Raw genomic sequence first — 27,335 nt, 5'->3', positions numbered from 1 at the left:
ATTCCAGGAAAAACCTTCTTGGAAATTGATGTCAAAGGGGGAGAGAGAGATCACATCAAAGCTTATCATCAGGGAGAGAGAGATCACATCAAAAGCTTATCACCTACAAAGGAGAAAGTACTAAGGGGGAGAGAATACTCAAGGATCCCATATATTAAGGGGGAGAAAGAAATCTCCAAGGGGGAGAGAATACTCAAGGATCCCAGATGCTTGATGTTCAAGAGGAGAGATGCCACATGTCTTTTTGGGGGAAAGACATGTTCATATGAACTCTGAATTAAGTTCTATTCATATCTTTCAGCTCTGATTTTCTGTTTCCTATCTTCTCCCAATATCCCATGTACGATTCAGGGGGAGCAAGACACCTAAGGAAAAGAAATCAGTCAAATTCATTGCATATCTTTATTCTTGGGGACATGTTGAATTCAATGTGGTACCTTGTACTCACTCTCTACATGTCATCCCAGTCTTGGTATTCTTGTGGTTTCTTTTGTTTGCTCTGGCTAGTGGATGTACCTGTGTTATCTAACCTTGTTTGTGCAGGTTCATTCCATCCTAAGCCAACTCAAGACCACAAGGTAAGTATATGCATCAAAATCATGAGTATGAGGAATTCTTGCTTATGTACATACTGTTTGCAAGAAGGACTCATGAGCATGAAGGTATTTTCCTTGATAATCTTTTGCTCTGATGCATATGGCCAAGATGCATGTAACACATTGCCTACTCTGTCATGGTTATGCTCTCACATGCCTCTATATTTCATATTTACATGAGTGCATACATGTAGGGGGAGCCTATGCTCGTTACATGTCCTTCCAAAGCTTTACTTGCTGTTCTTTATATCTTTATCTAAAGCTTTGATGTATGTTGCCATCAATTATCAAAAAGGGGGAGATTGAAAGCACAAGTGCTCCCTAGGTGGTTTTGATAATTGATGACAACATATCTCTTGTTGGACTAACATTTCTATCTAGCATGTTTCAAGTAAGTTTAACAATGGAGTGGCATGGACTAAAGGTTGTGGGAACTCCTTCAAGATGCTAAGGACAAAGGATTGGCTAAAGCTTCAAGCTCAAGACTCTTCATTTTACATTTTAGTGATCCAAGATCACATTGAGTCCATAGGAAAAGCCATTACTATCAAGGAGGGATGAGGTGTTGCTTAATGAGCCTCTTGCTTCATGTGCTTAATGATATGCTCCAAAATCCTCAGCTACTTTCCCACTTCCACATATGACCTAAACCCTAAGCCAAACTCGGTCCTACCGACTCTTTCTATCCGGCGCCATCGAGTTTCACTTGTCATTAGCCACTGCCAAACCCTAGCAATTCGGTTCTACCGATAAGGATCTCGGTCTCACCGAGATGGGATTGCAAACTCTTTGTTACCTATTGCAATATTCTCGGTCCCACCGAGATATGCAATCGGTCCCACCGAGATTGCAATGTAAACTTAGTGTTTCCCCTTTGTAACTTTTCGGTCTCATCGAGTTCCACTCGGTCTCACCAAAAGACCAAATCGGTCCCACCGAGTTTGCCTGACCAACTCTCTGGTTAGCTAATTACCAAATTCGGTCCCACCGAGTTTGTGTAATCGGTCTCATCGAGATTACGTTATGCCCAAACCCTAACCGAATCGGTCCTACCGAGTTGCATGTCAGTCCCACCGAAATTCCTAACGGTCACTAGGTTTACTATTTCGGTCAGACCGAGTTTTCTGATTCGGTCCCACCGAGATTGGTAAATCGTGTGTAACGGTTGGATTTTGTGTGGAGGCTATATATACCCCTCCACCTCTTTCTCATTCAGTAAGAGAGCCATCAGAACACACACACCATTTCAACTCATATGTTCCGAGAGAGAACCACCTACTTATGTGTTGAGATCAAGACATTCCATTCCTACCATATGAATCTTGATCTCTAGCCTTCCCAAGTTGCTTTCCACTCAAATCTTCTTTCCACCAAATCCAAATCCTATGAGAGAGAGTTGAGTGTTGGGAAGATTATCATTTGAAGCACAAGAGCAAGGAGTTCATTACCTACACACCATTTGTTACTTCTTGGAGAGTGGTGTCTCCTAGATTGGCTAGGTGTCACTTGGGAGCCTCCGACAAGATTGTGGAGTTGAACCAAGGAGTTTGTAAGGGCAAGGAGATCGTCTACTTCATGAAGATCTACCGCTAGTGAGGCAAGTCCTTCGTGGGCGATGGCCATGGTGGGATAGACAAGGTTGCTTCTTCGTGGACCCTTTGTGGGTGGTTGCTTCTTCGTGGACCCTTCGTGGGTGGAGCCCTGTGTGGACTCGTGCAACCGTTGCCCTTGGGTGGAGCCCTGTGTGGACTCACGCAACCGTTACCCTTCGTGGGTTGAAGTCTCCATCAACGTAGATGTAGGATAGCACCACCTATCCGAACCACGGGAAAAACATCCGTGTCTCCAATTGCGTTTGATCTCTCCAAACCCTTCCCTTTACATTCTTGCAAGTTGCATGATTTACATTCCGCTGCTCATATACTCTTTGCATGCTTGCTTGATATGTATTGCGTGTGTAGAAATTGTGAATAAACCCCACTTAAACCGAAAAAGCTTAAAAGATTGCAACTTTAGCACTAAGTGTCTAATCACCCCCCCCCCTTAGACACATCTACTTCTAGATCCTACAAAGGGCCCCCCTCCCTAGTCCAATTCGGACCAGCCCATGGGGAGGGGTGCGGCCACCCTTTGAGGCCTTTCTCTCCTTTCCCGTATGGCCCATTAAGGCCCAATACGAATTCCCGTAACTCCCCGGTACTCCCGAAAATACCCGAATCACTCGGAACCTTTCCGATGTCCGAATATAGTCGTCCAATATATCGATCTTTATGTCTCGACCATTTTGAGACTCCTCGTCATGTCCCCGATCTCATCCGGGATTTCGAAATCCTTCGGTACATCAAAACACATAAACTCATAATATAACCGTCATCGAACTTTAAGCGTGCGGACCCTATGGGTTCGAGAACTATGTAGACATGACAGAGACACGTCTTCGGTAAATAACCAATAGTGGAACCTGGATGCTCATATTGGCTCCTACATATTCTACGAAGATCTTTATCAGTCAAACCGCATAACAACATACGTTGTTCCCTTTGTCATCGGTATGTTACTTGCCCGAGATTCGATCGTCGGTATCTCAATACCTAGTTCAATCTCGTTACCGGCAAGTCTCTTTACTCGTTCTGTAACACATCATCCCGCAACTAACTCATTAGTTGCGTTGCTTGCAAGGCTTATAGTGATGTGCATTACCGAGTGGGCCTAGAGATACCACTTCGACAATCGAAGTGACAAATCCTAATCTCGAAATACGCCAACCCAACAAGTACCTTCGGAGACACCTGTAGAACACCTTTATAATCACCCAGTTACGTTGTGACGTTTGGTGGCACACAAAGTGTTCCTCTGGTAGACAAAAGTTGCATAATCTCATAGTCATAGGAACATGTATAAGTCATGAAGAAAGCAATAGCAATAAACTAAACGATCAAGTGCTAAGCTAACGGAATGGGTCAAGTCAATCACATCATTCTCCTAATGATGTGATCCCGTTAATAAAATGACAACTCATGTCTATGGTTAGGAAACTTAACCATCTTTGATCAACGAGCTAGTCAAGTAGAGGCATACTAGTGACACTCTGTTTGTCTATGTATTCACACATGTATTATGTTTCCGGTTAATACAATTCTAGCATGAATAATAAACATTTATCATAAAATAAGGAAATAAATAATAACTTTATTATTGCCTTAGGGCATATTTCCTTTAATTCCACCCTATCATAAGCTTTGAGCATGTCAAGTTTGATTGCACGACATGGATTGTTGCCCCTTTTCCTCTTGATAGCATGGATGGTCTCATAAGCCACCAGGATATTGTCCGTAATCAAGCGACCAGGGACAAATGCACTTTGTTCTTCTCCAATGACATCATCAAGAATGGTCCGGGCCCTGTTAGCTATTGCTTTAACGGCAATCTTATAGAGCACCGGGCACAACGCAATGGGCTTGTACTGTGAGATTTTTTGCGGATGGCGAACTTTCAAAATTAAGGTAATAGCGGTGTCTTTCAATCCAAGAGGTAGTTCACCACCATTGAGGAAACCTAGCACTGCCATAGTTACATCCTCCCCAACAACATCCCAATGTCGTTGATAGAAACTAGTTGTGAAGCCGTCGACGCCCGGAGCTTTGGACGGTGCCATATCAAAGAGTGCCTTCCTAACATCTTCAACCACATAGTCCTTCTCAATAAACTCATTCATGGCCTTAGACACACGAGGTTTCACACATGCTAGTAGCTCATCCATCGGGAAGTACCCTTGCGATTGGTACAATGCTTGATAGAAGCTCATAATTTCATGTTTTACCTCCCCTGGGTCGCTGCATGACTGACCGTCCGCTCTCTCCAGGGGTGTTATTCTGTTTATGCGCTTTCGATGGGCAGTCTGGGCCTGGAAGCATCCAGTATCCCGGTCAGCCTCCTTAAGCCATGTCACGCGGGATCGCTGCTTAAGCCATATTTCCTCCTGTCGAAGGGCTTCTCGCAGCTGTGATTCCACTGCTTTCTCTTCCTCCGTTGGTCCGCGACCCAACGAGGTACATCATAGACGATCAAGACACTGCTGAAGTTTGCGTACTTTTTCCGTTAAGTCTCCAAACTCACGCTGACCCCAGGTGCCCAGGTCGTTCTAGACCACCGAGAGAGCATCAACCAGCCCTTGAAGCCCACCTTGCCCAGCTCTTGTCCGCCATAGTCTCCTGACCATATCATCATAGTCTGGATGAGATTGCCATACTTTTTCATAGCGAAAAGAGCGTTGTGCACGTGACCATCCCGGCTCCATTGTAGCCTTTAGCTTCGCAAGTAAGAAGCAATGATCAGACTCAACACTGCTGATGTGCTTAACACACGAGAATTCAAACACGTCAAAAAACTTTTGGTTGACCAGTGCACGATCCAATCTAGCCTTGACGTTTCGATCTCCTTGCTGTTTGTTATCCCACGTGAAATGGCCGCCGCGCCAACCCAGCTCCTGGAGTGCACAGTCAGCTAGCTACCACATCCCGGAATGCACGCATTCGTCCTTCCGGTCTTGGGTTAATTCCAAGCTGCTCATCCGCCTGAAGAATTTCGTTGAAATCTCCCATGCATATCCATGCTTCATGCGGGACAACAAATAAAGTGTGCATGAAGCGCCAGCTATGGTGTCTGTTTTCCACCCGTGGCTCGCCATAGAAGCCCGTGAAACGCCAAATTTTATTTGCTTGTCTCACGGTTACATCAATATGGGAAACACTATAGTTTTGCAAAGTTACATTGACATCACTTGACCAAAAAAGGCCAATCCCTCCACTAAGCCCGTCGCTGTCAACGACAAAACAACATGAGAAACCTAATGAAAACTTCAGATCCTCAACTCTCTTGCCCTTGATCTTCGTCTTCGTGACAAATAACAGGGTGGGCCCTTCTTGCTTCACAAGTTTGCGAAGCTCACGAACTGTCCAGGGGTTCCCAAGCCCCCGACAGTTCCAAGACAAAGTGCTCATTGACTTGGGCAGGGCTGTCTAGCAGCCTCTGCTGATGCTTCAGATGATGGAGGGGTGGGCTTCTTTTTCTTCTGTTCCCTCTCAGGAAAGGCCTCCTTGAGGTCTCCCTCTTCCGACTCTGTCACAATATGCGTCCCCTCCCCGATATCCTGATCCATGCGTGCTTCGCCATGTTCAGTAATGGCAAGCTGTGTAGGTATCACCTTGCGGTATACCTGAGTGGATTGAGGCCCTCCTTTGCGCTTGTTCTTCTGTTTTTTCTTGACAGGTGAGGTAACCTCCGTACCGTTCTGCTGCTTGGTGTTGGACTCGCGTGACTCGCGCGTGCTACGCTGTGTGTCAGGTCTCTCCTTGGCCTCTTTTCGCCTGAATTTGCTTTCTTTCTGTCTTCTGGCGCCCTGATGCTGGATTTGAAGGGTAGACCCCCTCTTCTCATCACGAGTCCCCGGCGTAGGGCAGAATAAATCCGAATGTCCCAAGCGGCCGCAAGAGAAGCAGAAGTGCGGAATATTTTTATATTGGATGTCATAGCAGTCCGTGCTTTTCCTCTTGGCCGACTCAATCAAGATCCATCTGCGTAGGGGGTTTTGCACCGCAATGGTTACTCGAGCTCTAAGAAATCCCCCCACAGGATCAATCTCCACCACGGTGGCCTTTTGATAAATCTGTTTTGCAATAGCCAGGTCCCGAGTGTTATTCTTCAGGTTATAAGGGAGATTCACAATCCTAGCCCACACCATCAGCCAATCAAATTTGAGTTCCGATGGCTGCATGTGTGATTCGAAATCCTCAAGAATCACTGCGTGTTTGCTGATATGCCACGGGGATCCCTCCCAGATGCGATCCCGATCTCTCTTAGATTCAAACTCCGCAGCAAACATGTTTTCCCCTAATGGACGAAAAGCCAAGCCCCTAGGGTTTCCCCATGCTGGGCGAAGGGTGTTTGATATGGTGTTGATGTGGAAAAGGTTTCTGTGCAGGACCTTGCCCGCCAAGAGCCACTTGGGTGCTGCGCCGTCGTCCGTGTCGTCGATCACCAGAGGCTTCGCCTCCTCTTCGGAGATATCGAGCTTGCCGAGCGCCTCTTCCATCTGCTCCCGCGCCGAGCGCGGAGAGAGAGAGCCGCTACCTTGCTTGCCGTTGCCCGCGCCTGATGTCGCCATCGCCGCCGGGTTCACGCGAGCGCCCCGCCGAAGGAATCAGCCGCCGCCGTCAGAGTCGCCTAGCCCTAGTCGCCGTAAGGGTTTTAGGGAAGAAATTAGCGGCCTGTACCTAAACCATGGTCGAGAAATAGCGGAACAACGTGTCGACGACGACAGGCCTGGCCTATCCCGATGTACCGGCTGGTTATAGGTAAGTGACGTCGAGCACACGGCCCCTACCGGTGTGGGGAGTGGACTGTTACGGCGGCCATGACGAGCTGATGATCCCAACGGCCCGCGGTGGCCCTGTGACTTGCGAGAGGGCGTGCGGCGCGGCGCCGCCCGGCAAGTTTACGCCGCCAAGCGATGCCGTTGCCGGCTCCTCGTGCGCCTACGTACGTCGGCGCCTCACCAACGCTGTAGGCACCATCACGCCCTCGTCCCCTGCTCAAAAATGCTACACCGACGTGGTTTCCGCAGTAAGCTGGACCAAACGAAAATAAAATGATAACAAGCACGGGATATCAGAAGCAGGCGCACCAACTGGCAGCCATTTTGACCAGCAATGGATCCAACACATGCGCGGTTCCTCCCTAGTCGCCGGCACATAGCTTCGGCGAAACTCCTATGGCTCTTCCCAGTGCTGCCCCGTCGAAAGGGGAAGGCCGGAAGGGCACGTTGCCGGAGCTAGGACCAGATCAAGTCATGGACACAGAGGGCGCCTATCGAGGGCATCCAGTCCATCCGGTGGTTGAGTCGGGAGGATAATGTTAGACGGTGCGCGCGCGTGTGACACGGATTAGCGTCGGATAACGGACGAACCGGTAAAAGAAAAGGGATCTATCTGCACATGGACATACGATCGCAGCTGTACGGTACTCTCAATCAAGAAAAACAAACGTTTCCCACCACCGATCCTCCATCTTGCTTATGCGGGAAACAAGTCAAACACCAGTATTAAGGACGGGTTCGGTGCACGCAACGCAACGCAACGCGAGCATCCAATCCATTCCCACGTTTTATTTTCTTCCCTTGCCACCTCCTGTAACAGCGGATGCACATTTGATTAAACGCCGCAGATGATCTCTCTCGCTTTGCCAGGAGCCAGTCAGTAATGGCGAGCTCATCCGAAAAGTCAAAATAAATATCGCACTTGCATTTCGCTTCTGCGTGCAGAATTCTCTAGTGGAGTTCACAAAGATCATGCCCCAAACGCAAGGTAATGTCACGCTCGCTGTGCGTTTGATTCACTGCATTCACGGTCATGCCTGATTTATATAAAATGGATTCATGGGACCAATTTGGTTGCCTTCTCGACCGAATGACTCCCTTGCTGCTTCACGGCAGTATCCTCCTCATGGCTAGCCAAAAATCCTAAGAACGATCTTATCAGAGAAGTTAGCAGCCAGTAAACGGAAGAGCAGAGCGACAGATGAAAAGGACCGATACACACACAAACACAAGAAAAATAAAAAGTTGGAGGGGACTAATCCATGAACACCTGTCAAATCAAATTAGTTAATGTAATATAAATTCCGTTGACCTCAGAATGCACCGTGAGTTCCTTGCTTTTAGACTACGGCCATCTTCTATCATACTCAAAAAAAAATTGTCTGCATATAAGATTTGATCAAAGTTAAATTTTACAAAGTTTGATTAACTTTATAGAAAAAAATGTCATCATCTACAATACTAAAGTTATATGCTATGAAAATTAATTTGATCATTCATCTAATAATGTTAATTTCAGTGTGAATGTTGATATCTTTTCCTCCAAAGCTAGTATGACTTTGACCAAACGGAAATATCATCATTTACAAAGTTTGATTTTGACCAATTCTTATATGTGAACTAAAAAGATACAGAGGGAGTACTGCTAGTACTGAACCTGATGTTGCTCCTAAGATCTGACTTGTGTATTCCATTAAAAAATAAGCGAGTAGTAGCATACATGTTAAGCAGATAACAGGTGGAGAAAATGGTGCTTTGTTTTCGCAAGGGGCAATACGTACGTTGTCATCCCTATCCATCCATATCACACACACATTGACACATGTGCAATGGCAACGCACGAACTCTGGCTAGCTAAGCCAGTGCTCGATCAAACGTTGACACCCTCCGATCTTATTTATTTTTTATACTACATGACATGTCGAGCTGCTCAGCAGTGCTAGCCTAATTTTCTGTTGGATTATCCTGAGAGGTTGGATAGCAGCTGGAGCTAGGCCTGCAGCGACCCGGTAAGATGGTCAGATTATCTGCAAATGATAACGCCAATGACAGAGGGCCTGGATGCATACTAGTAATAACCTGGCTGGTCACTTGGCTATGTACTGGATGATGATAAGCAGGCGGGGAAATCCCATTTGAAATCACCTACTGCATTGTCAAGTCAAAAGTGTTATAGTATTACAGTAACACAACACATACATAATGTCATCCTGTCAGTGAACGGGCTACACCTCCTGCCGCGTTTCGCAAAACGAGAAACGATGAATTTCTATTGGAATTCTCTTGGTTACGATTCGAATTGGTATTTTAATCCACTGCGTGCGAGGATATTCATAGTTATCCATCACCCCGTTGTGCTGATATCTGTCATTTCATTGATCTCTGTTTTGGATTACAAAGAAAGAGGTTTACTTTGCAGTTGCTGAACAGTGTGTGTGTGTTGTGTATTTATAATCTGTTGTAGAAAATTAGCCATAAAAACATGCAAAAGTGAAAAGTGGGTCTAACAAACAGTAAATGAGGGTAAGGGATGGGGCAAACTGGATTACATAACTCAATTTTTTTCAGTAAAGTATTACATGAGCAAATAAGTCTAAAAAAATAATTAAAAATGTATATTGCACAAACTAAAGGCTTCGATGATATTTTTGCCATAAAACTTATATTGGGGTGTATAAGATAATAAGCCATTTGTAGATAAAAAGGCAACAATTTTGCAACGAGTTAATATTTGCACTTGAAAAGGTAAGTTTGAAGATGGTCGAAACTTCATGCCATTGTGTAACCAAGCACTCTTGTAGCTTTGAAAACTTTGCGTTCAGAGACAAATACATCACCAGTTACCTCCAAGATATCTGAAATCCTCGAGATCACAAAGAATGATAACAAAAATAAACGGCTTCTTTTACGTACTATTCTGAATGTGGGAGTAAATACTTCCTACAAATGTTGAAATTCTTTACTACTCCTTCCGTCTCTGAAAAGAACACGTATAAATCGTCTCCTAATTCAAATGGTGTAATATATTACCAATTTTGTAGAAAAAAAATCCAACAACTACAATAAAATTTAATATCACTAAATACATAATAAAAGTGTTGGCTTCCGTCTTGACGGGTGTAGCTTTTGCCATCAATGGTTACAACATGCGGGCAGCGTTCTAGCGGTTGCAGCTTGCTAGGTTGATGTACGATGATTCTGTCATCAACGATTACAACACATCATTGCAGTGGCGGCCGCTTAGCCGCCCTCAGAACCGCAACACCATCAACATCATCATTGCAGATTTTCGCGCAATGGCTCTCTGGCTGGCACCACCGCTTCCTCCACCTTCATCAAAGCCGGATTAGCCCTTCATGGCTTGTGTTGCCGCCTTTTATTTTCTCTTTAGGGCTTGTTGTCCTTAGCAGAACCCTCTGTTGCACTTTCTTTGTTGTCTGTTACTTTGGCGTACGTGTGTGCAGTGTGAACGTTTGTTGGACCTTGTGCTTCTGGTGGTAGATTTATTTATAAAGCGGGATGAAAGCCTTTTCTGGTACGATTACAACACATAGACACCGCCGTCGTGGCTCCTTGGTCGTCGTAGTTCGCAGCCCACCCCGCGATTGCAGCTCCTTGCGTGCTGTAACTCTACCGTCCATCAACGGTTGCAACGCCACCGTCCACAGGTGGTAGCATCATGTGGTCAAACTACGCCTTGCCTTTATCACATCCGTCGACGTAACTAGCCATCTCCAACGCCATCTGGCAACAATCAACAGCGTCGGGGAAGCTCCCGGGAAACGTCACACTTTGCCTTTATCACATTTGGTTGTCCATATAACTAGCCATCCCCAACGCCATCTAGCAACAATTAGTGGCATCGAGGAAGCTCCCGGGCAACGCCACACCTTGCCTTTATCACATCTGGCCGTCAACGTAACTAGCCATCTCCAACTCCATCTGGCAACAATCAGCAGCGTCGGGGAAGCTCCCGGGAAACGTCACACCTTGCCTTTATCACATTTGGCTATCGATGTAACTGGCCATCCCCAACGCCATCTAGCAACAATCAGCGGCACTGAGGAAGCTCCCGGGCAACGCCACACCTTGCCTTTATCACATCTAGCTGTCAACGTAACTAGCCATCTCCAACGCCATCCGGCAACAATCAGCGGTGTTGGGGAAGCTTCCGTGCATTGCCACACATATCGCCTCCTCTCGTCTTTCATGCGGCAGCGCCAACGCCCGGGGTTGGTGGCGTAGAACAACGCCCCAAATCGCGCAGTCTAGCCTTGCGGCGTTTTCTCGGTGTGACAACTGCGCATGACGCACACCCTCGGTCAGCCGTGCTCGAGATAAGGTTGAGCGGTGTTCGGCGACGCATGGGTCCACCGACGCCTGACCCGTGCGGAGCGCAACCGATCGGTGCGCGTGATCGGCCGCCCGATTTGAATCCTTTGCCATAATTCCAAAATCAACCCATCTTACACACCATCCTAAATAGCCAAAAAAAAAAAATCACCAGTCCAATCGTTTTATTCCACACTACTAGTACTATATCACAATTCACACGCTGTGGTTCCTTTCATCATATGGGTCACAAGTCACAACCCAACGCGGGGGCGTATTCGTCCCCCATCTGAACTCATTTAGTGCGCGCGGTGAACTTTGGTGGTGATTTCCCGCACCCGCTTTCACCACAAGCTTCCCTTCCCTCAAGCCAACCCGAAGGGCATGGTCAAGTAACCTAACCATGGTTAGCTCCGGCCCCTTTAAAAGCCTCCCTCGCCGGGGCTCTACACATCTCTCACTAGCTCCTTGTGCCGTCGTGTGCCACCGCCACCACCCCCCTACTGCCTCACGTACCCCTGTTCTCTCCTCTCCTCGTGCGTGCCTCGTACAAATCCTCTCTCTTCCTCTGGTTCTTGCTCGCACCAATGGTGCGTAGCGTAGCGTAGGATCGCTGGGTTGCTAATGTTGGTTGTTCTTGTCGTTGTTTTCTTGGAAGAGCAGAAGAAGGCGGGGCGGCCATGGCGGCGCCGAACGGGCTGGCGCGGATCGACACGACGCACCCGGAGAAGAAGGCGGCGGCGGCGGCGGCCAAGCACGAGAACGGGATCTGCCACGACGACAGCTCGGCGCCGGTGCGGGCGCAGAACATCGACGAGCTGCACTCCATGCAGCGGAAGCGCTCGGCGCCCACCACGCCCATCAAGGACACCGGCGCCTCCCCCTTCGCCGTCGCCGTCTCCGACGAGGACCGCCGGAAGCAGCAGCTCCAGTCCATCAGGTCAATCAACGGATCAATCCTCTCCTCTCCTCTCGCGCACCCCCGTTCGCTTCTGCCTTTGCTTCTACCCTGACATGATAAAAGCGGCCATTAATATTTTCTTGGCAATTATACAATTAATTGGAGAATGGCGAATATTTTAAGGCCTCCTTTTATTTAACGCTTTGCTTTTCGCTGGACTTGGGAAGAAAGAACGGAGGACGGGACATGCACGATAATAATCTTCTACTGTACTTGTCCATTTGACCGCCACGTGCGCGTCGGATGACGGCAATACACGTCACCGCTCGGTCCACCCTTGAGCATTTCGCCTATAGACACTGGACGCTGGGCCATAGTTTTTGTTTTTACAGAAAGTAACACCAAGTTAAGAAGGAAGAAGAAGGAAGAATATAAAGTTTTTTATTTTGATGAGACGGGAATAGTCTGGATGAAACTTTTTAGGCGAGGGGTAAATCCGTAAATGAATTGAATTGAAGAAAACTGGAATCACTAGGGCAGAAAAAAAAGAGGGCTGTGACGACGATCACCCCGCTGGTCGTTTTCCAACCAAAAGTGCCTGTGCCACCGTCGCAATAAAATCTGCGCCACATCTTCTGGGCATGGTTCCACGTATGTATTCACGTGGCCTCATGCCTGCATCGAAGTGCCAAAATGTCACTTAAATAGTTTTGTTCTTATCGCACCGCAGAGAAGTCCCATATACTAAAAGCTCGCACCACAAAGTTTGTTCCTTGATTATTCATACTACAATACAAAAAATAACAAGGGCGGCAACATCTTTTCTAGAGCGTAATGTCAGCACAAAGCATTCTAGGAAGTGCGAAATCACGAAGGGGCGGTGGTTCACGCGCGTAGCGGACACGATCGCGCACGCGATCTGGGATGATGCACGCATGGGGCCGGCGGCAACTTGGGCATGGGGGTGCCGGAAACATTGGCTTGACGCGACGTCGCCGTCGCCGTCGTGCCGGTGCAGCCGGCCACCGTATTCCCAAGAAACCTCGTGTCCTTTTCGTATTAGTTCCTCAAACACTGTCTTTTTTTGGTCTAGCTCATCGCGTACATAGATCGATCTGCTGCGTTGACAAATGAGCTCGCGTTACATGGTGAACTCACTGCCGGGTGCATTTTTAGTTCTGATGAAAATGGTTTTGTACCACATGCAAACTGACGCTGTGATGGATGCAGCGCGTCGTTGGCGTCGCTGACCCGTGAGACCGGGCCCAAGGTGGTGAGGGGCGATCCGGCCAGGAAGGGCGAGGCCGCCGCCAAGACCAGCGCGCCGGCGGCCGCGCCGCCGCCGCCGCAGCCCCATCACCACCACCACCACCACGTCGCCCCCACCATCAGCGTCAGCGACAGCTCCCTCAAGTTCACCCACGTCCTCTACAACCTCTCGCCCGGCGGTACGCGGCTGTCGTCTGAAATCTGTTAAGATATCTCTGCATGCCGTGGCCCGTGTGTTCTGATGCTGTGTTCCAAACAACTCAAAAAAAAACAGAGCTGTACGAGCAGGCCATCAAGTACGAGAAGGGGTCGTTCATCACGGCCACCGGCGCGCTGGCGACGCTGTCCGGCGCCAAGACCGGCCGGTCGCCCAGGGACAAGCGCATCGTCAAGGACGAGGCCGCGGCGCAGGAGCTCTGGTGGGGCAAGTGAGTGCTCTGCCGCCATAGCTGAACTGAACATGTGCTTCTTCCTTCTTCTTAGTCTTCAGACAAGTGATGAACATGTAATTGCAGGGGCTCGCCGAACATCGAGATGGACGAGCACACGTTCCTGACCAACAGGGAGAGGGCCGTGGACTACCTCAACTCCCTGGACAAGGTGTACGTCAACGACCAGTTCCTCAACTGGGACCCCGAGAACCGCATCAAAGTCCGCATCATCTCCGCCAGGGCCTACCACTCGCTCTTCATGCACAACATGTAATAATAATACTACCACTTGCAGTACGTTTTTTACAGTAAGAATTGTACTTCCTCCGTTCCTAAATATTTGTCTTTCTAGACATTTTAAATGACTACTACATAGGATGTATATAGACATATTTTAGAGTGTAGATTCACTCATTTTGCTCCGTATGTGGTCACTTGTTGAAATGCCTAGAAAGATAAGTATTTAGGAACAGAGGGAGTAGTAGTGACCACTCATGGTATGTGCATCAGGTGTATCCGGCCGACGGAGGAGGAGCTGGAGAGCTTCGGCACGCCGGACTTCACGATATACAACGCCGGCAAGTTCCCCTGCAACCGCTACACGCACTACATGACGTCGTCGACGAGCGTGGACATCAACCTGGGGCGGCGGGAGATGGTCATCCTGGGCACGCAGTACGCCGGGGAGATGAAGAAGGGCCTCTTCGGCGTCATGCACTACCTCATGCCCAAGAGGCGCATCCTCTCCCTCCACTCCGGCTGCAACATGGGCCGCGACGGCGACGTCGCCCTCTTCTTTGGACTCTCAGGTACGTTCGTTAACAGAACGGAACAGACCCATCATCCATGGATGGATCCGGCCGCAAGAACGCTGCGGTGCCGTTACCTGCCCAATCGCATGCACCTGACTGACGCCTTCGCCTTGCTCATCAGCCTGTCCATACCATACAGCTCTAGTTTCGTTATCGTGTGATGTCACTTTTTCAGTTTTCCAAAAATATGAAACGCATTTTTTGTCTGCATTTGCCACATGTTTTGTGAAAAAGTTGGGAAAATTGATTTGTATTTTGTTTCTCTCGCAACAACAACAACAGGTACTGGAAAGACGACGCTGTCGACCGACCACAACAGGCTCCTGATCGGCGACGACGAGCACTGCTGGAGTGACAATGGCGTCTCCAACATCGAGGGCGGCTGCTACGCCAAGTGCATAGACCTCTCCCGGGAGAAAGAGCCTGATATTTGGAACGCCATCAAGTTCGGAACAGGTAGCTCTCTCTATCTCTCTGGTCTTTTCAAACCTAAACAATTTAACAGTGGGAATCGTATTTGCCGTGGCTTGCATCCGACTGAAATGTTCTTCGTGCAGTGCTGGAGAACGTCGTCTTCGACGAGCACACCCGCGAGGTGGACTACACCGACAAATCTGTCACAGGTAAAAACCCATCATTATCGCCAACCACAGATAAAATCTGACAGAAATCACGTAGCAAAGATGGTAGTAATAACATTGCATCCCGGACCGTATCGCAGAGAACACCCGTGCCGCGTACCCGATCGAGTACATCCCCAACGCCAAGATACCGTGCGTCGGGCCGCACCCCAAGAACGTCATCCTCCTGGCGTGCGACGCCTTCGGCGTGCTCCCGCCCGTCAGCAAGCTGAACCTGGCGCAGACCATGTACCACTTCATCAGCGGTTACACTGCTCTCGTAATAACACTCTGCTAAGCATTCGTTGATTCACCAGCTTGTTTGTTCCTCAGGGATGCCTCTCTGATCGCTTTTGCCATCGTCATCGTGACAGGTTGCCGGTACAGAGGACGGCATCAAGGAGCCGCAGGCCACCTTCTCGGCCTGCTTCGGCGCGGCCTTCATCATGCTCCACCCGACCAAGTACGCCGCCATGCTCGCCGAGAAGATGCAGACCTACGGCGCCACCGGGTGGCTCGTCAACACCGGCTGGTCCGGCGGAAGGTGCGATCCCTGTCTATCATATCCTTGCAATGCGATTCCTCACGACCACCATGCGTATGAGATGATGAGCTGACCCTGCATTCGTCGCTGTCCAGGTACGGCGTCGGCAAGCGGATCAAGCTGCCGTACACCAGGAAGATCATCGACGCCATCCACTCCGGCGAGCTCCTCACGGCCAACTACCAGAAGACCGAGGTCTTCGGCCTCGAGATCCCCACCGCCATCGAGGGCGTGCCGTCTGAGATCCTCGACCCGATCAACACCGTAAGCCCTCTTCAGCTCATCCAGCCATTTTTCTGCTTTGGTTGCTTCTCTTCTTGTGAGCATGCACTGAGCGATTGCTTTCTCGCGTGCAGTGGACGGACAAGGCCGCGTACAAGGAGACGCTCCTGAAGCTGGCCGGCCTGTTCGGGAAGAACTTCGAGGTGTTCGCCAGCTACAAGATCGGGGAGGACAGCACCCTCACCGAGGAGATCCTCGCTGCTGGACCCAAAGTCTGATTTCCCATGAAGCAGATGAAGAGTGCGATGTGAAGGAAATGTGTTTTTTTCAGAATAAAGCGGTGGTGTGTGTGTGCTGTGTCTAGGTTGATGATGATGATGACGAAAATCGGGTCCATGTGCGGGGGGGTACTAGTAGACTTGGTTCCGTATATTTTTCATGCGCAATGTTAGTAGTTTCTGTCACAGATTGGTGCTTGTTTTGGGTATGTACAGATGCACTGTGCTTTCAGATTTGGAACTCGGATCGGTCTGCCTGATATGAATCGTGTGACCCTATGTTCTTCCCTGTTAATGCATAACGCCATATTATTCTGCTTGGGAATGTGCCTCTTGTCTTGTATACATCGCTTTTGCTAATTTCCGACCTCCTGAAAATCTTGAAATCTGAGTCCTGTTAAACGTACTGATAAGAAAACACAGGCTACTCTGGATTTTTCTATAAGATTTCAAAACAGGGCAATTCTCCGCGGATTGAAGAGAGAGCTTCTTGAAGTAAAAATAAAGTGAGGTTCGAGCCTATGAAATTGAGGGTACTCTACATGAATGCAATCAATAGGATTTATTTTTTGTTGCTAAAGCAATCAATAGGAATTTAGCAACCCTAAATCCTCCAAAATTTCAGTGAAAATCCTACAATCCAAAGAGACCCTTAGAATTCCATAATACTGTCTAAAATTGCATTCTTTTGAACGTGTGCAGTTTTGTTATGTAAATTGTTACAATAAAATGAGGTTGGGACGATGATGGTTAGATACTGATCGAAAAATGTGGCTGAGATTTGAAATAATATAGCAGGTCACGTATGAATAGATGATAACCCATCACTGGTGCTTTTGCTGCAAGATAGTCAGATAATAAGGACTCTCATGCCTAGCTTTATTAAACCGGAAAAGGACTTGCAGACCAGTGCAAAATGGCTGTTAATGCAAAAATAGTAGATAGAGAAACCACTGCGGATCAGACGAACAACTTTTTAAAAAATGGAAAGAAATGCTGGTCATATTAAGACTTCGTGTAGATGGTCAGACTTAAACTTTTACTGTATTGCTACTAAGAGAAAACAAAAGAGAAGTCGTATTCGCCGTACATCAGATGTACTGAAGTACAGGTTTGGTACGACACGGTTTGGACAAAGCGAGCTTTCCTTTTCGTGGTGATGGAGTAGCTAAAAGTCAGCGATAATTTTAAATCTAGCAGGCGAGAGCACGATGTTTTGACAAATCACAAGTTCTTTGATTTCCCTTGCTGCTGCCTCCAAGATAGAGCCGGTGCGCGCACGCGAGGTAGACCAGTGTGGCTACTTCATGTCATCCCTACGGGTTTGGAGACTTTCAGTTTCAGGCATAAAAGAGTGATGTTGATCAGTATCTGTTTCTACAAGAAATGAAGATGGAAACGAGCCAATAAACTTTGTGGCGCTGAAAAAAAAAGCAATGCCTCCTTTTGACATGACAGGTTTTCTCTTCTTCTGATTGTTTGCATCAAAATTAAATGTCTGCGCCGGTAAGTAGAAGTGGTTGCAAACGTGTCTTGCCCCTTGTTTACGGTGCAGCGTTTGCAGTCAATTTTGACGATCGCAACCAAATGGAAATAGATTCTGGTCACTTGAAAAAGGGGGGATGAGTGGAGACGAAAGTCATAATCACAGAATCTTGTTGAACCAATAGATAAATACAACTATTTTTTTCTTCTCTTATATGGGTGTATGAAGGCTTCAAGTTAAAAAAAATCCTTATCTTTTTAGTGTGGGATGTTGAAATGTGCAAAACTCATACAATAACCCGTGCAAGTAGAACATCAGTTCATAAAATAGTGAATATATGAAAGAAAGTAGTTGAATGCAAAACCGATTCCAAACACACGGTCATCATTTCAGTTCAAGGCACAGGATAGCAGGTGTGCTTTTGACAGATATGTAAAATGCTGAACTCCTGGTACGTGTTTGCTTACAAAGAAGTTGCTACAGAATGGATGCGAAGAAGCAAAACCATCATCGAATTTGATCATAAATTTTTTATTCTCAAAACGATCATAACATTATTGACTGCTAAATGTTCTCTCCAGAAAGATACAGCCAGTGGAAGTATGAATGCCTTTATCTTTGCTTTCTATAAAAGTAGTTCATGTACAGATTATCCACCAACACTGCAAGGGTGGTTCTTTTCTTTTTTACAAAACCCTTCAATGGAGTTAACTATTTGAGTTAACCCAATTACAGTCTATAATCGACATGAGACAAGTGGTTAGAATCCTAAATCCAATTATACACAAATGTTTTAAATTATAGTATAAATTTACTACCTTGCAGGGTAGCTTCGATCTTCATACAGCTTTATGGTTCAGAAAAATACATCTTCAGACAACTTTCATCCTTCAGTCATCATCTGTCAGCAATCAGCAGTATCATGGTTTTCATGCCCAGAACAATTCTCAAAATCAGTTTCCAACTCTGATGCCTCACCTTGCAACTTCATTTCCTCAGATATCTGATCATCATGGCAGTAGCCTTCGACATTCACCGCCGGTGGCTCACTGTGGTCATTCTCCTCGCCATCTTCACTAGACGATGACATGGAGATCGCCTCAGGAACTAGACGTGTCAACCTGCTTGAAGGTAATCTTGCTATTTTGGCCCCTCCAGATCTGATCTTGGACTCGATGGCCTTGATCAGCGAAGCTGCCTCCTCAACAGGAACAACACGAGCACCACAAGCAAGAGCTGTAGCATGCACAAGAGGGTGTGGACCTTTTTCTTGCCTGGTCAGTTCAGACATAACACCTGGCAATGGACCTAAATTACAAAAACTTCTTTTTGGTTGTCTGATGGGTTCTGCAGGGCGGTATGAAATTGGAACTGCTTCGATAGGTGCAGCCAACAATTTGTACTGTCCATCTGTAGCCCATGGAAATGAACATATATCAGTCAATGCCCTGTACTGCTTTGATCTATTAAAAGTTGAAAAGACTAATGTGCGTGTGTGAAAGCCTTAAACAACAGTAGCTTCGTGTGTTGATTCATGAAAAACAGTATAACTTGTTTTGAAGCTATCTGCAATAGTATGGGACTATAAATACAATAGTCATTGACTCTGAGGACAGAAACATTTTAATTTGCAGTATGTCCAAATTTTAAAATGTTCCAGAATCAGCACTGAAAACCTGACCAAACTATTTGCAAAGCTATGATATACAATTTACTATTCTGGACATGGAACATCTTAAAGGATGAAACCACAGATTCAAAAAATGATGAAAATTACTCTCATTTCCGGTCTCAGCTTCTAATTTGACACCTATCCTGAAAGATCAATTTTCTATGTACACGTCTACTATTTATGTTCCATGGGTTGGAATTGTGGGCTTACCACCTAGGTACCGACAAGGGGAGGGTTGTGTGCATCAATCAATGCAAACGCCGAGGGTTTTCCTCCTTCTCGAAAAAAAGGAAGCGACAAGGGCAGGTCATGGTCAAAGGAAACCTATACCAGTTTTATCATAAGTTCTATCCATACTGAATTTCCCATGTTCCATCTTACTCCTTTCCTCTTTCTTAAACAAGTAGAATTGCTCCCACTCAATGAAACCTGCTGTCGTCTTAAAAACACACAAGTAGAACTACTTGGCATGGAAACATGATAACCCGTCAATCTATCATTAACTAGACCAAATGGAAACATTAGATTTTTTTTTCAAAATTACTGCAACAACATGCATGATACTCCCCTCCGTAAAGAAATATAAGAGTGTTTTTTTAGTGATCTAAACACTCTTATATTTCTTTACAGAGGGAGTACTTCTTTGCTGGGAAGATAAAGTTATAAATATTTATTCTGTAATCAGCACAAGAAAATGAAATCTAACCAGCAGAAGCTCCAGGTGAATTCCTCGGCAAAGGCATGTGAAGCGTCAGAGGTATAGCAGGAATAGCAACTGTAGTTTCTTCAGAATGTCCATGATAGGTTGAATGATTTCCCTGTGTTGCCCGACTCGAAGTGCTATTCTGCAATTAGAACTACAAATAAGAACCTTGTAATCCAATAGGAAATATCAAATGCTGTGGAGAATATCACTGAAACAGATGAGGAGGTTGGCAGGGTAACCTGATATTTCTCAGGACAGTCCTCCTTTCTGTTCTCAGCATGCAAATAGGAACATTCTGATCCATGCCCGCATTGTCTCCCTGTTGATAGAACATGCAACATTTGTTATAAACAGAAGAGTTTATAAGCAATAAGTTACTGGGTTAATTGATAGCATCTTATACATAGTGTATTTACCACTTGAGGTGAAAGCACACAATGACGGATGATTGCTATCAGAATTAGCTAAGCCGGAATCAGTCAACAGGTTGGTAGGAATGAACATTAGTTTGGACACAGACTCTTGAAACACCGTGAGCTGCGAAGGTGTTGTTTTCTGTTTGGCCACATCTGAACATTGCGAAGCACTCATAGTTTTCATCTGTACGACCTTATGTTTACTTTCACTACCAGAAACTCCACGGTGCGGCATTATTGGATGACAACTTTTGACTTGAGCAACCTTCTCTGCTGCCTCTTTCAAGGCAGACATCGCCACATGGTAAATTTCTTCTGTGACTGATCCTTCTTTCGCAAATTTTATAGCCTCCTGACATAATTGGTTGTAAAGTACAGTGAGTGAATCTGTAGAATTACATTGAATCCCTGCACTGTATTCCTCAACCTTCACTTCATCAGGATCTGAACTCTTTGCAGCAAATTCAGCATTTTCTCCAGAAGTAATGTTCGATGTACTAGGGGCCTGTTTAGAAGATAACAACGAATGATTATGCTCCTTCTCAAATTTAGATACCATCCATTTTCCAGAGTTCATCTTTTTCACTACAATCATAGCTTTGCAACCAACTCTGGTTATCATTCTTGGGCGCTTCGTTTTCCCTTCGTCTGTGATCTCTTTCTTGGCTCGAACTTCACGGAAGCCTTCCTTGGAGCACACAATCTGGCGAGAAATGATTGAATTATCACGTCTTGAACGGCAATACCTGCTAATACGCGCACGGAAACCATTAAGCCTCGCATAATTTATATAGAACAATTTCGCGGCTTCTTCAGAATCAAATTCCATTCCCTCAGCCGGTTCCTCAACAGAGTCTTCCTCGGTAGAATGTGGCTTTTCAACTGGATTAAGGTCCTGATGTGCTGACCTAATATCAAGTTTTCTTGGTGGAACTGATCCATGATTATGGGTTTTCACAAATTTAGTAACTACCCATTTGCCAGGATCAATTTTTTTTATCATTATCATAGCCTTGCAACCAACTCTAGTACCTGTCCGTTCTTGCTGTTTTTGGTCAGGGTGGAGGCCTTCACAGTTACGTGTTTCATGAAATCCCTCCTTTGAGCATACAATACGACGAGAAATGATTGAATTATCATGTCTGGAGCGGGTATACCTGCTGATCCGAATTCGAAAACCTGCATGTCTCGCATACAAGCTGTAAAAATCCCTTGCAGCATCTTCAGACTCAAATTGCATACCTTCGCAAGGTGTCAATTCTGTGTCATCTTCATGTCCAATTAAAATTTCTGCTTCTGATGGTTCATGTGATGAAATCTCCATAACAGTAAAGGCTCTGGGAAGTCCTGTTAAATCATCATTTTGCTCATTGTCTCGTTTTGATTCAAATTGTTCTGATTAATAATATACCTTCCATAACCAGTATCCACCGTCACAAATCTATGTCGATTTTCTTCAACGTCTCTTACTTTTGAACAATATAATTACAACAATCACCAATGTGGCGTCTTAGTAGATATCATTGTGCTGCACGGCAGCACAGATATGGCCCTATCTTCAAACTTGTTCACATGGTACGCAGAGTGCAGAACTGTAAAATGATATAAATTTAGATGATATCAATCAGATATTACCGAAAAAGGCTTTCGCCCCGCTTTATAAATAAAGCAAACCGCCACGAGCACATACAAGGACTAGTTCAGAAACACACGCCCAAGAAACACAACAAATAAGTTCAGAGGTACCGCTGAGGGCACAGCTCAACAAGCCCAAAACACACACGACACACAAGATAGGCTCATCCGGGGCTAAGGCCGGAGAGCAAGATAGACGACTAATCAGGCTCCGGTGGGATCAATCAGATATTGCAGCAAGCAGGATTGCATCTTGGTAATGAAATTTTCTAGGAGCCACACCAAGAAAAAAAAATCTAATAATCGCAAAAAAAGTACTGTACTCTTACCATTCAAATTTTGAATACTTTGTCATAATGTCAATCGCTGACATTCAGAAACCAAGTTAGGCATGCAAAGTTTCAGTTCAACGATTTCAATTTAAGCCACACGGTTCTAAGTTGAGTAGTACTACGACTTTTGGTTGACCTGTCAAAGGAAACTTATTACAGGTAAAAGACAGCCTTGGCACTGTTAAAGATACATTTTCCTCCTTCTATTCTTTGGATCTTTTGAGCCCCTTTTCCACTTTTATGGAACTTTGTACTACTGACTGTTTACTTCCATTGATGATGATGACAGTACTAACAAGGACCCGCACTAGTAACTGTCTAATATGAACCTTACTCTGGTACACAAGCCAAAATAGCACATGATCCTCCGGCGCAGCCGCCGCACCTAAGTTCTTATTATGGACAGACACGGAACTGATCGAACGCTCAGAACTGTTTCAATGATTGAGTCCATGCGCGGCAAGAAGCCAACAGCAACAAAAATTCCATTTATAGTCATGCATGAAACCAAGGTATATATCACGCATAAAGCAAGAAAACGATTAACCTCAGCCCACATAAAACTAGAACAACAACATCAGAATAAAAGTAAAGAAACGGAAAGCCTTTTATGAGGAGGAACTCGGCACGCACCTGTACAAGTATCGCTCCCAATAATCCCTAAACCAGCGCAAGAAAACCGATGAACCAGGAACCAAGAAACGAACGGCCGGAGCGGTTGCACGGGCGGATACGACAGGTGGTGGGGGCGGTCAAATCGAACCCAGGCGCGACGACCAAATCAGTACGGAACGCCAGGAAGGAGAAGGAGAGGAAGAAGAAGAAGCGCGGAAGGGAGGAGAGGGGTTAGGCGTGGAGAAGTCGCGGCGACTGCTCATCGTTAGCATTAGGGAAAGGGATCACCGGTGGGATTAGTGGGGGGATGGAGGAGAATTCGGGAAGATTTTTTTTTGATTAAAGAAAGGAGACGGCCGGGACGCGAGTGGGGGAGGGAGACGGCGGGCGAAGGTGGTGGTGGATGAGGCCGGATCTTCGGAGCGCGAAACGGACGGCGGAGCGTGGAGCGCGCGGGAGTGGCGGAGGGCGGGGATCTCGAGATGTTCGTGCGTATCCGCCCGCCCAACGGCCCAACCGTCCAAGTGGATAAACAACTCACGGTGAGGCGGGCCGTGATGCTGACGTGGGGGTCGTAGACTAGGGACCCACTCGCAGGGAGGCTGTTTTGCGCCGGGGAGGGGATTGGATGAGCGTCGCCGCCGCGTCCCTGTCATTACCCGGCGGCCGTGCTCTTTTCCGTCTTGGAAAGTTGTTGATTTTGTTTGAAAAATCAACCCCGGTTCCCGGACATCTTTGCGACCTCTGATGGAATGAGAAATAAAGGGTGTTTGTTTCTATGGATTTATTGGTTTATGGACTTAAATAAGTCTCTATAAGTCCCATCTAAACCAATCAGGAGGGACTTATAGGGACTTAAAATGGATATTTGGAACTTATGAAATAAGACTCTCAAAGAGGGACTTATAGGGACTTATAGTTATAATATGGTCTTATAGAAACAAGTCCCAGAAACCAAACAGGCAGAGACTTTATAGGGACTTGGGACTTATAAGTTGGGACTAAAAAAAGTCCTAGGACTTATGAACCAAACAAGGCCATAGTCACGAGGCATTTGGTAGACTACATCGTTTTGTCTCCCTAACTTTACTAAGACATGTTAAAAATTACTCCTCCGTCCCATAATATAAAATGCTTTTTACACTGATTTAGTGTCAAAAAATGCCTTACATCGTAGGACCAAGGGAGTATGTTCTGTATATAGTTCCCCCGCAAAAAAATGTTCTGTATATAGTTTATAGTTTGGTAAGTGTCGTAGTCTTAGTTCGCAGGTGTCACACAAAATGAATTAGAGCATCTACACGCGCGGTCATCAAATCCGAGCCCTCAAATGTCAGCGGACGCGTCCGCAGGCATTGATTGGCCAGTCCTCAAATCGCGTCGTCCATATCCGTGTATCTCATATCTGATCAAAAAGTCACTTTGGAACCCAGGTGCATTGGAGCCCTATTTTTTGAACTGTGCCAAAATGCTTTTTTGAAGTTTTAAAAATTCTGAAAACAAATCAACATGTTTATATGAATGTATATTACACATGTGCAAATTTTGATGCTGAAATAAGTAACCATGTGAGTTACACAAAAATGACAAAATCGTGGTTTTGGAAAGATGAACAGTGCATGCATTATTCACTATTTGAAAATCACCATTTTGTCATTTTTATATAGGTCGCCTATTTACTTATTTCATTACCAAACTTTACACATGTGTAATATACATCCATATGACCACGTAGAATTTTTTTCAGAATTTTTTGAAACATTAAATGTGATTTTCAAAGTATTTAAAATAAGGTCCTTCAATACACCCGGGTTCCAAAAATTCACTCTCATATCTGATGTCTTATATCCATACTAAAACATGCAATATGGATAAAATTGTGTACATCATGAAACAAACATAGAATCCCACATAGAAATGCACACTTCGTTCACCAACGGATCTCCAAAAGGCCGCCAAAGTTCACATAATGCATATAAACAACGGACAAGTTTAAAAACTACATCTAAAAACTTGAAATTAAAGTGGAGACGACGAATCTTCACCACTTCCTCGCCGGCCCTTTCCCTTTCTGGTCGATGCCGCAGCTGTACGCATCGGCGGCTGGTGGTAAATCGTCCGAGTATTCGGAGGAGGCGTCGTGGTCGTAGTCGTCACTGGAGGACGAGTCGAAGAGAACGATGAGCCATTTGAGCCATCGGACGGCCCTGTCCTGTTGCTGCTTGAGCTTCGCCACCTGGGTCGCCCCCGCCGCCTCGTGCTCCGACTACTCAATGGCAAGCCGGAGCGCCTTGGTGTTCTTCCGACGGAGTCGCTAAACGTCCATCTCCGCCATCATAAGTGACCAGCGATAGACCCAAGCGAGGAGCCGCTCATCCTCATCGGGCTCCGCCGTGTCCCTATCACTTGCTAGTTTCCTCTCACGGTGGGTGGCGCGTGCCTCCGATTCTAGCGTGTGCGTCCGAGCCGGAGTGGCGGGCACAAGCACCCACCGCTACCCTTGCGGACCAGCCGTCTGCGGGGTAGGGGACGGCGCGGGAGCGGCGCAAACTGCACAGTGAGGGATCCTGTGCTGGCTATACGACACACTTCGGCTCCGCCTACTTAAAAAATTGACCCCCCCATGGGTATGAGGGGCGAGGAAGAAATACTTCCTCCATAACTCAAAGTGGGCCTCGCATCCCAGAAACATCTCGCAAAGGGCGATGAAGCCAGAGATATGCAGAATTGATCCAGGGGTAAGGTGATGGAGTTGGATCCCGTAAAACTCTAGTAGGCCCCTTAGGAAAGGGTGAATGGGAAATCATATGCCTCTTAGAAGGAAGGATACAAAACATACCCTCACATCCTTGCTTGGTGTAGAAAAGTTCTCTGCAAACGCTTCGCCGTTCATCGAGGTCAATCCAGCCCAGACGGGTATGAGATCCGCGGCTGGGAGGTACCCTTGCCGCTGGAGATCGCACAGCTGAAGGCGTGAAACGGAGAAGCTGCGCCAGTCGCGTGGGAGTTGGCCATGAGGGCGCGAGGATGAGCCAGTGGCGCCGGCCATGTGCCTTGAGGTTTTTCTGAGCGGGATGGGATTTTCTTTCTTAAGGATGAATGAATCACTCGATGCGCCCTTGGCCTATTTTATAGGCATGTTCTCTGGTCCTGGGAGGGTGTTCTTGTAAAAAAACACCAGTCTTCTCACCTTCTGGCAGACGCATGGGAATCGAGGGTCGCTGATGGTAGCTCGAACTACATCGGTATTTCCCTGGAGAGGGAGGGATGATGTAGCACAACGACGGTAGGTATTTCCCTCAGTTATGAAACCAAGGTATCGAACCAGTAGGAGAACCAAGCAACACAACATAAGCAGCACCTGCACACAAATAACAACACCTCGCAACCCGACGTGTTAAAGGGGTTGTCAATCCCTTCCGGTGTACAGCGCCTCAAGATAGGCAAACGAACGTGAGATAAATTGTAATAGATTGATAGATCGAACGCCAAATAAAATAAATAAAGATATAACACAGCAAGGTATTTTTGTATTTTTGGCTTAATAGATCTGAATAAAAATGCAAAGGAAGAGTAGATCGCAAGGCAAATATATGAGGAAGAAGACCCGGGGGCCGTAGGTTTCAATAGTGGCTTCTCTCGAGAAAAATAGCAAACGGTGGGTAAACAAATTACTGTTGGGCAATTGATAGAACTTTAAATAATTATGATGATATCCAGGCAATGATCATTACATATGCATCACATCCAAGATTAGTAGACCCACTCCTGCCTGCATCTACTACTATTACTCCACACATCGACCGCTATCCAGCATGCATCTAGTGTATTAAGTTCATGGAACAACGGAGTAATGCAATAAGAACGATGACATGATGTAGACAAGACCCGTTTATCTATATGGCGGTAGATATACATCTCGTCTTTTTATACTTAGTAGCAATGATATATACGTGTCGGTTCCCTTTCTGTCACTGGGATCAAGCATCGTAAGATCGAACCCACTACCTGGCACCTCTTTCCGTTGCAAGATAAATAGATCAAGTTGGCTAAACAAAACCCAAATATCGGAGAAGAAATACGAGGCTATAAGTG

The 27,335-nt window shown here is 46.3% G+C and overlaps 2 protein-coding genes across 5 annotated transcripts; one reads left to right on the top strand and one right to left on the bottom strand.

Annotated features, from left to right (window-relative positions):
- Window positions 1-11,733: 11,733 nt before the first annotated feature.
- On the top strand, window positions 11,734-16,703 carry LOC119285157 (phosphoenolpyruvate carboxykinase (ATP)-like). The gene is made up of 12 exons (XM_037564385.1): window positions 11,734-11,837; window positions 11,965-12,241; window positions 13,433-13,650; window positions 13,746-13,899; window positions 13,987-14,172; window positions 14,413-14,711; window positions 14,997-15,170; window positions 15,272-15,337; window positions 15,436-15,614; window positions 15,709-15,878; window positions 15,974-16,142; window positions 16,235-16,703. Exons 2-12 carry the CDS (start codon window positions 11,982-11,984, stop codon window positions 16,376-16,378), a joined length of 2,019 nt encoding a protein of 672 aa, XP_037420282.1. The 5' UTR covers window positions 11,734-11,837; window positions 11,965-11,981; the 3' UTR covers window positions 16,379-16,703.
- Window positions 16,704-18,459: 1,756 nt separating this feature from the next.
- On the bottom strand, window positions 18,460-23,664 carry LOC119285156. Of its 4 annotated transcripts, XM_037564382.1 has the most exons (7): window positions 23,259-23,664; window positions 22,070-22,250; window positions 20,659-22,005; window positions 20,482-20,561; window positions 20,243-20,381; window positions 18,843-19,274; window positions 18,460-18,765 (listed from the first exon to the last, which is right to left on the bottom strand). In XM_037564382.1, the coding sequence occupies exons 2-7, from the start codon at window positions 22,074-22,076 to the stop codon at window positions 18,755-18,757; spliced, it is 2,016 nt and encodes a 671-aa protein (XP_037420279.1). In that variant the 5' UTR covers window positions 22,077-22,250; window positions 23,259-23,664; the 3' UTR covers window positions 18,460-18,754. The 4 variants fall into 4 exon arrangements, with proteins under 4 accessions (XP_037420279.1, XP_037420277.1, XP_037420278.1 ...); XM_037564380.1 differs by having other exon boundaries at window positions 18,460-19,274; window positions 23,259-23,661; XM_037564381.1 differs by having other exon boundaries at window positions 18,460-19,274; window positions 20,659-21,995; window positions 23,259-23,661.
- Window positions 23,665-27,335: the final 3,671 nt, after the last annotated feature.

Source organism: Triticum dicoccoides, chromosome 4A (assembly GCF_002162155.2).
Source record: "Triticum dicoccoides isolate Atlit2015 ecotype Zavitan chromosome 4A, WEW_v2.0, whole genome shotgun sequence".
In the NCBI taxonomy this organism is placed as follows: domain Eukaryota; kingdom Viridiplantae; phylum Streptophyta; class Magnoliopsida; order Poales; family Poaceae; genus Triticum; species Triticum dicoccoides.
The sequence above is the reverse complement of the archived record's forward strand: the minus strand, read 5'-3'. Positions and strand labels throughout refer to the sequence as shown.

Coding starts and splice junctions, on each gene's coding strand:
- LOC119285157 (XM_037564385.1), top strand. CDS start 11,982: ATGGCGGCGCCGAACGGGCTGGCGCGGATCGACACGACGCACCCGGAG. Junction 12,242..13,432: donor CAGCAGCTCCAGTCCATCAG/GTCAATCAACGG, acceptor TGATGGATGCAG/CGCGTCGTTGGCGTCGCTGA. Junction 13,900..13,986: donor CAGGAGCTCTGGTGGGGCAA/GTGAGTGCTCTG, acceptor ATGTAATTGCAG/GGGCTCGCCGAACATCGAGA.
- LOC119285156 (XM_037564380.1), bottom strand. Junction 20,382..20,481: donor ACTGTCCTGAGAAATATCAG/GTTACCCTGCCA, acceptor TTCTAATTGCAG/AATAGCACTTCGAGTCGGGC. Junction 19,275..20,242: donor TTCACCTGGAGCTTCTGCTG/GTTAGATTTCAT, acceptor CATGGGCTACAG/ATGGACAGTACAAATTGTTG.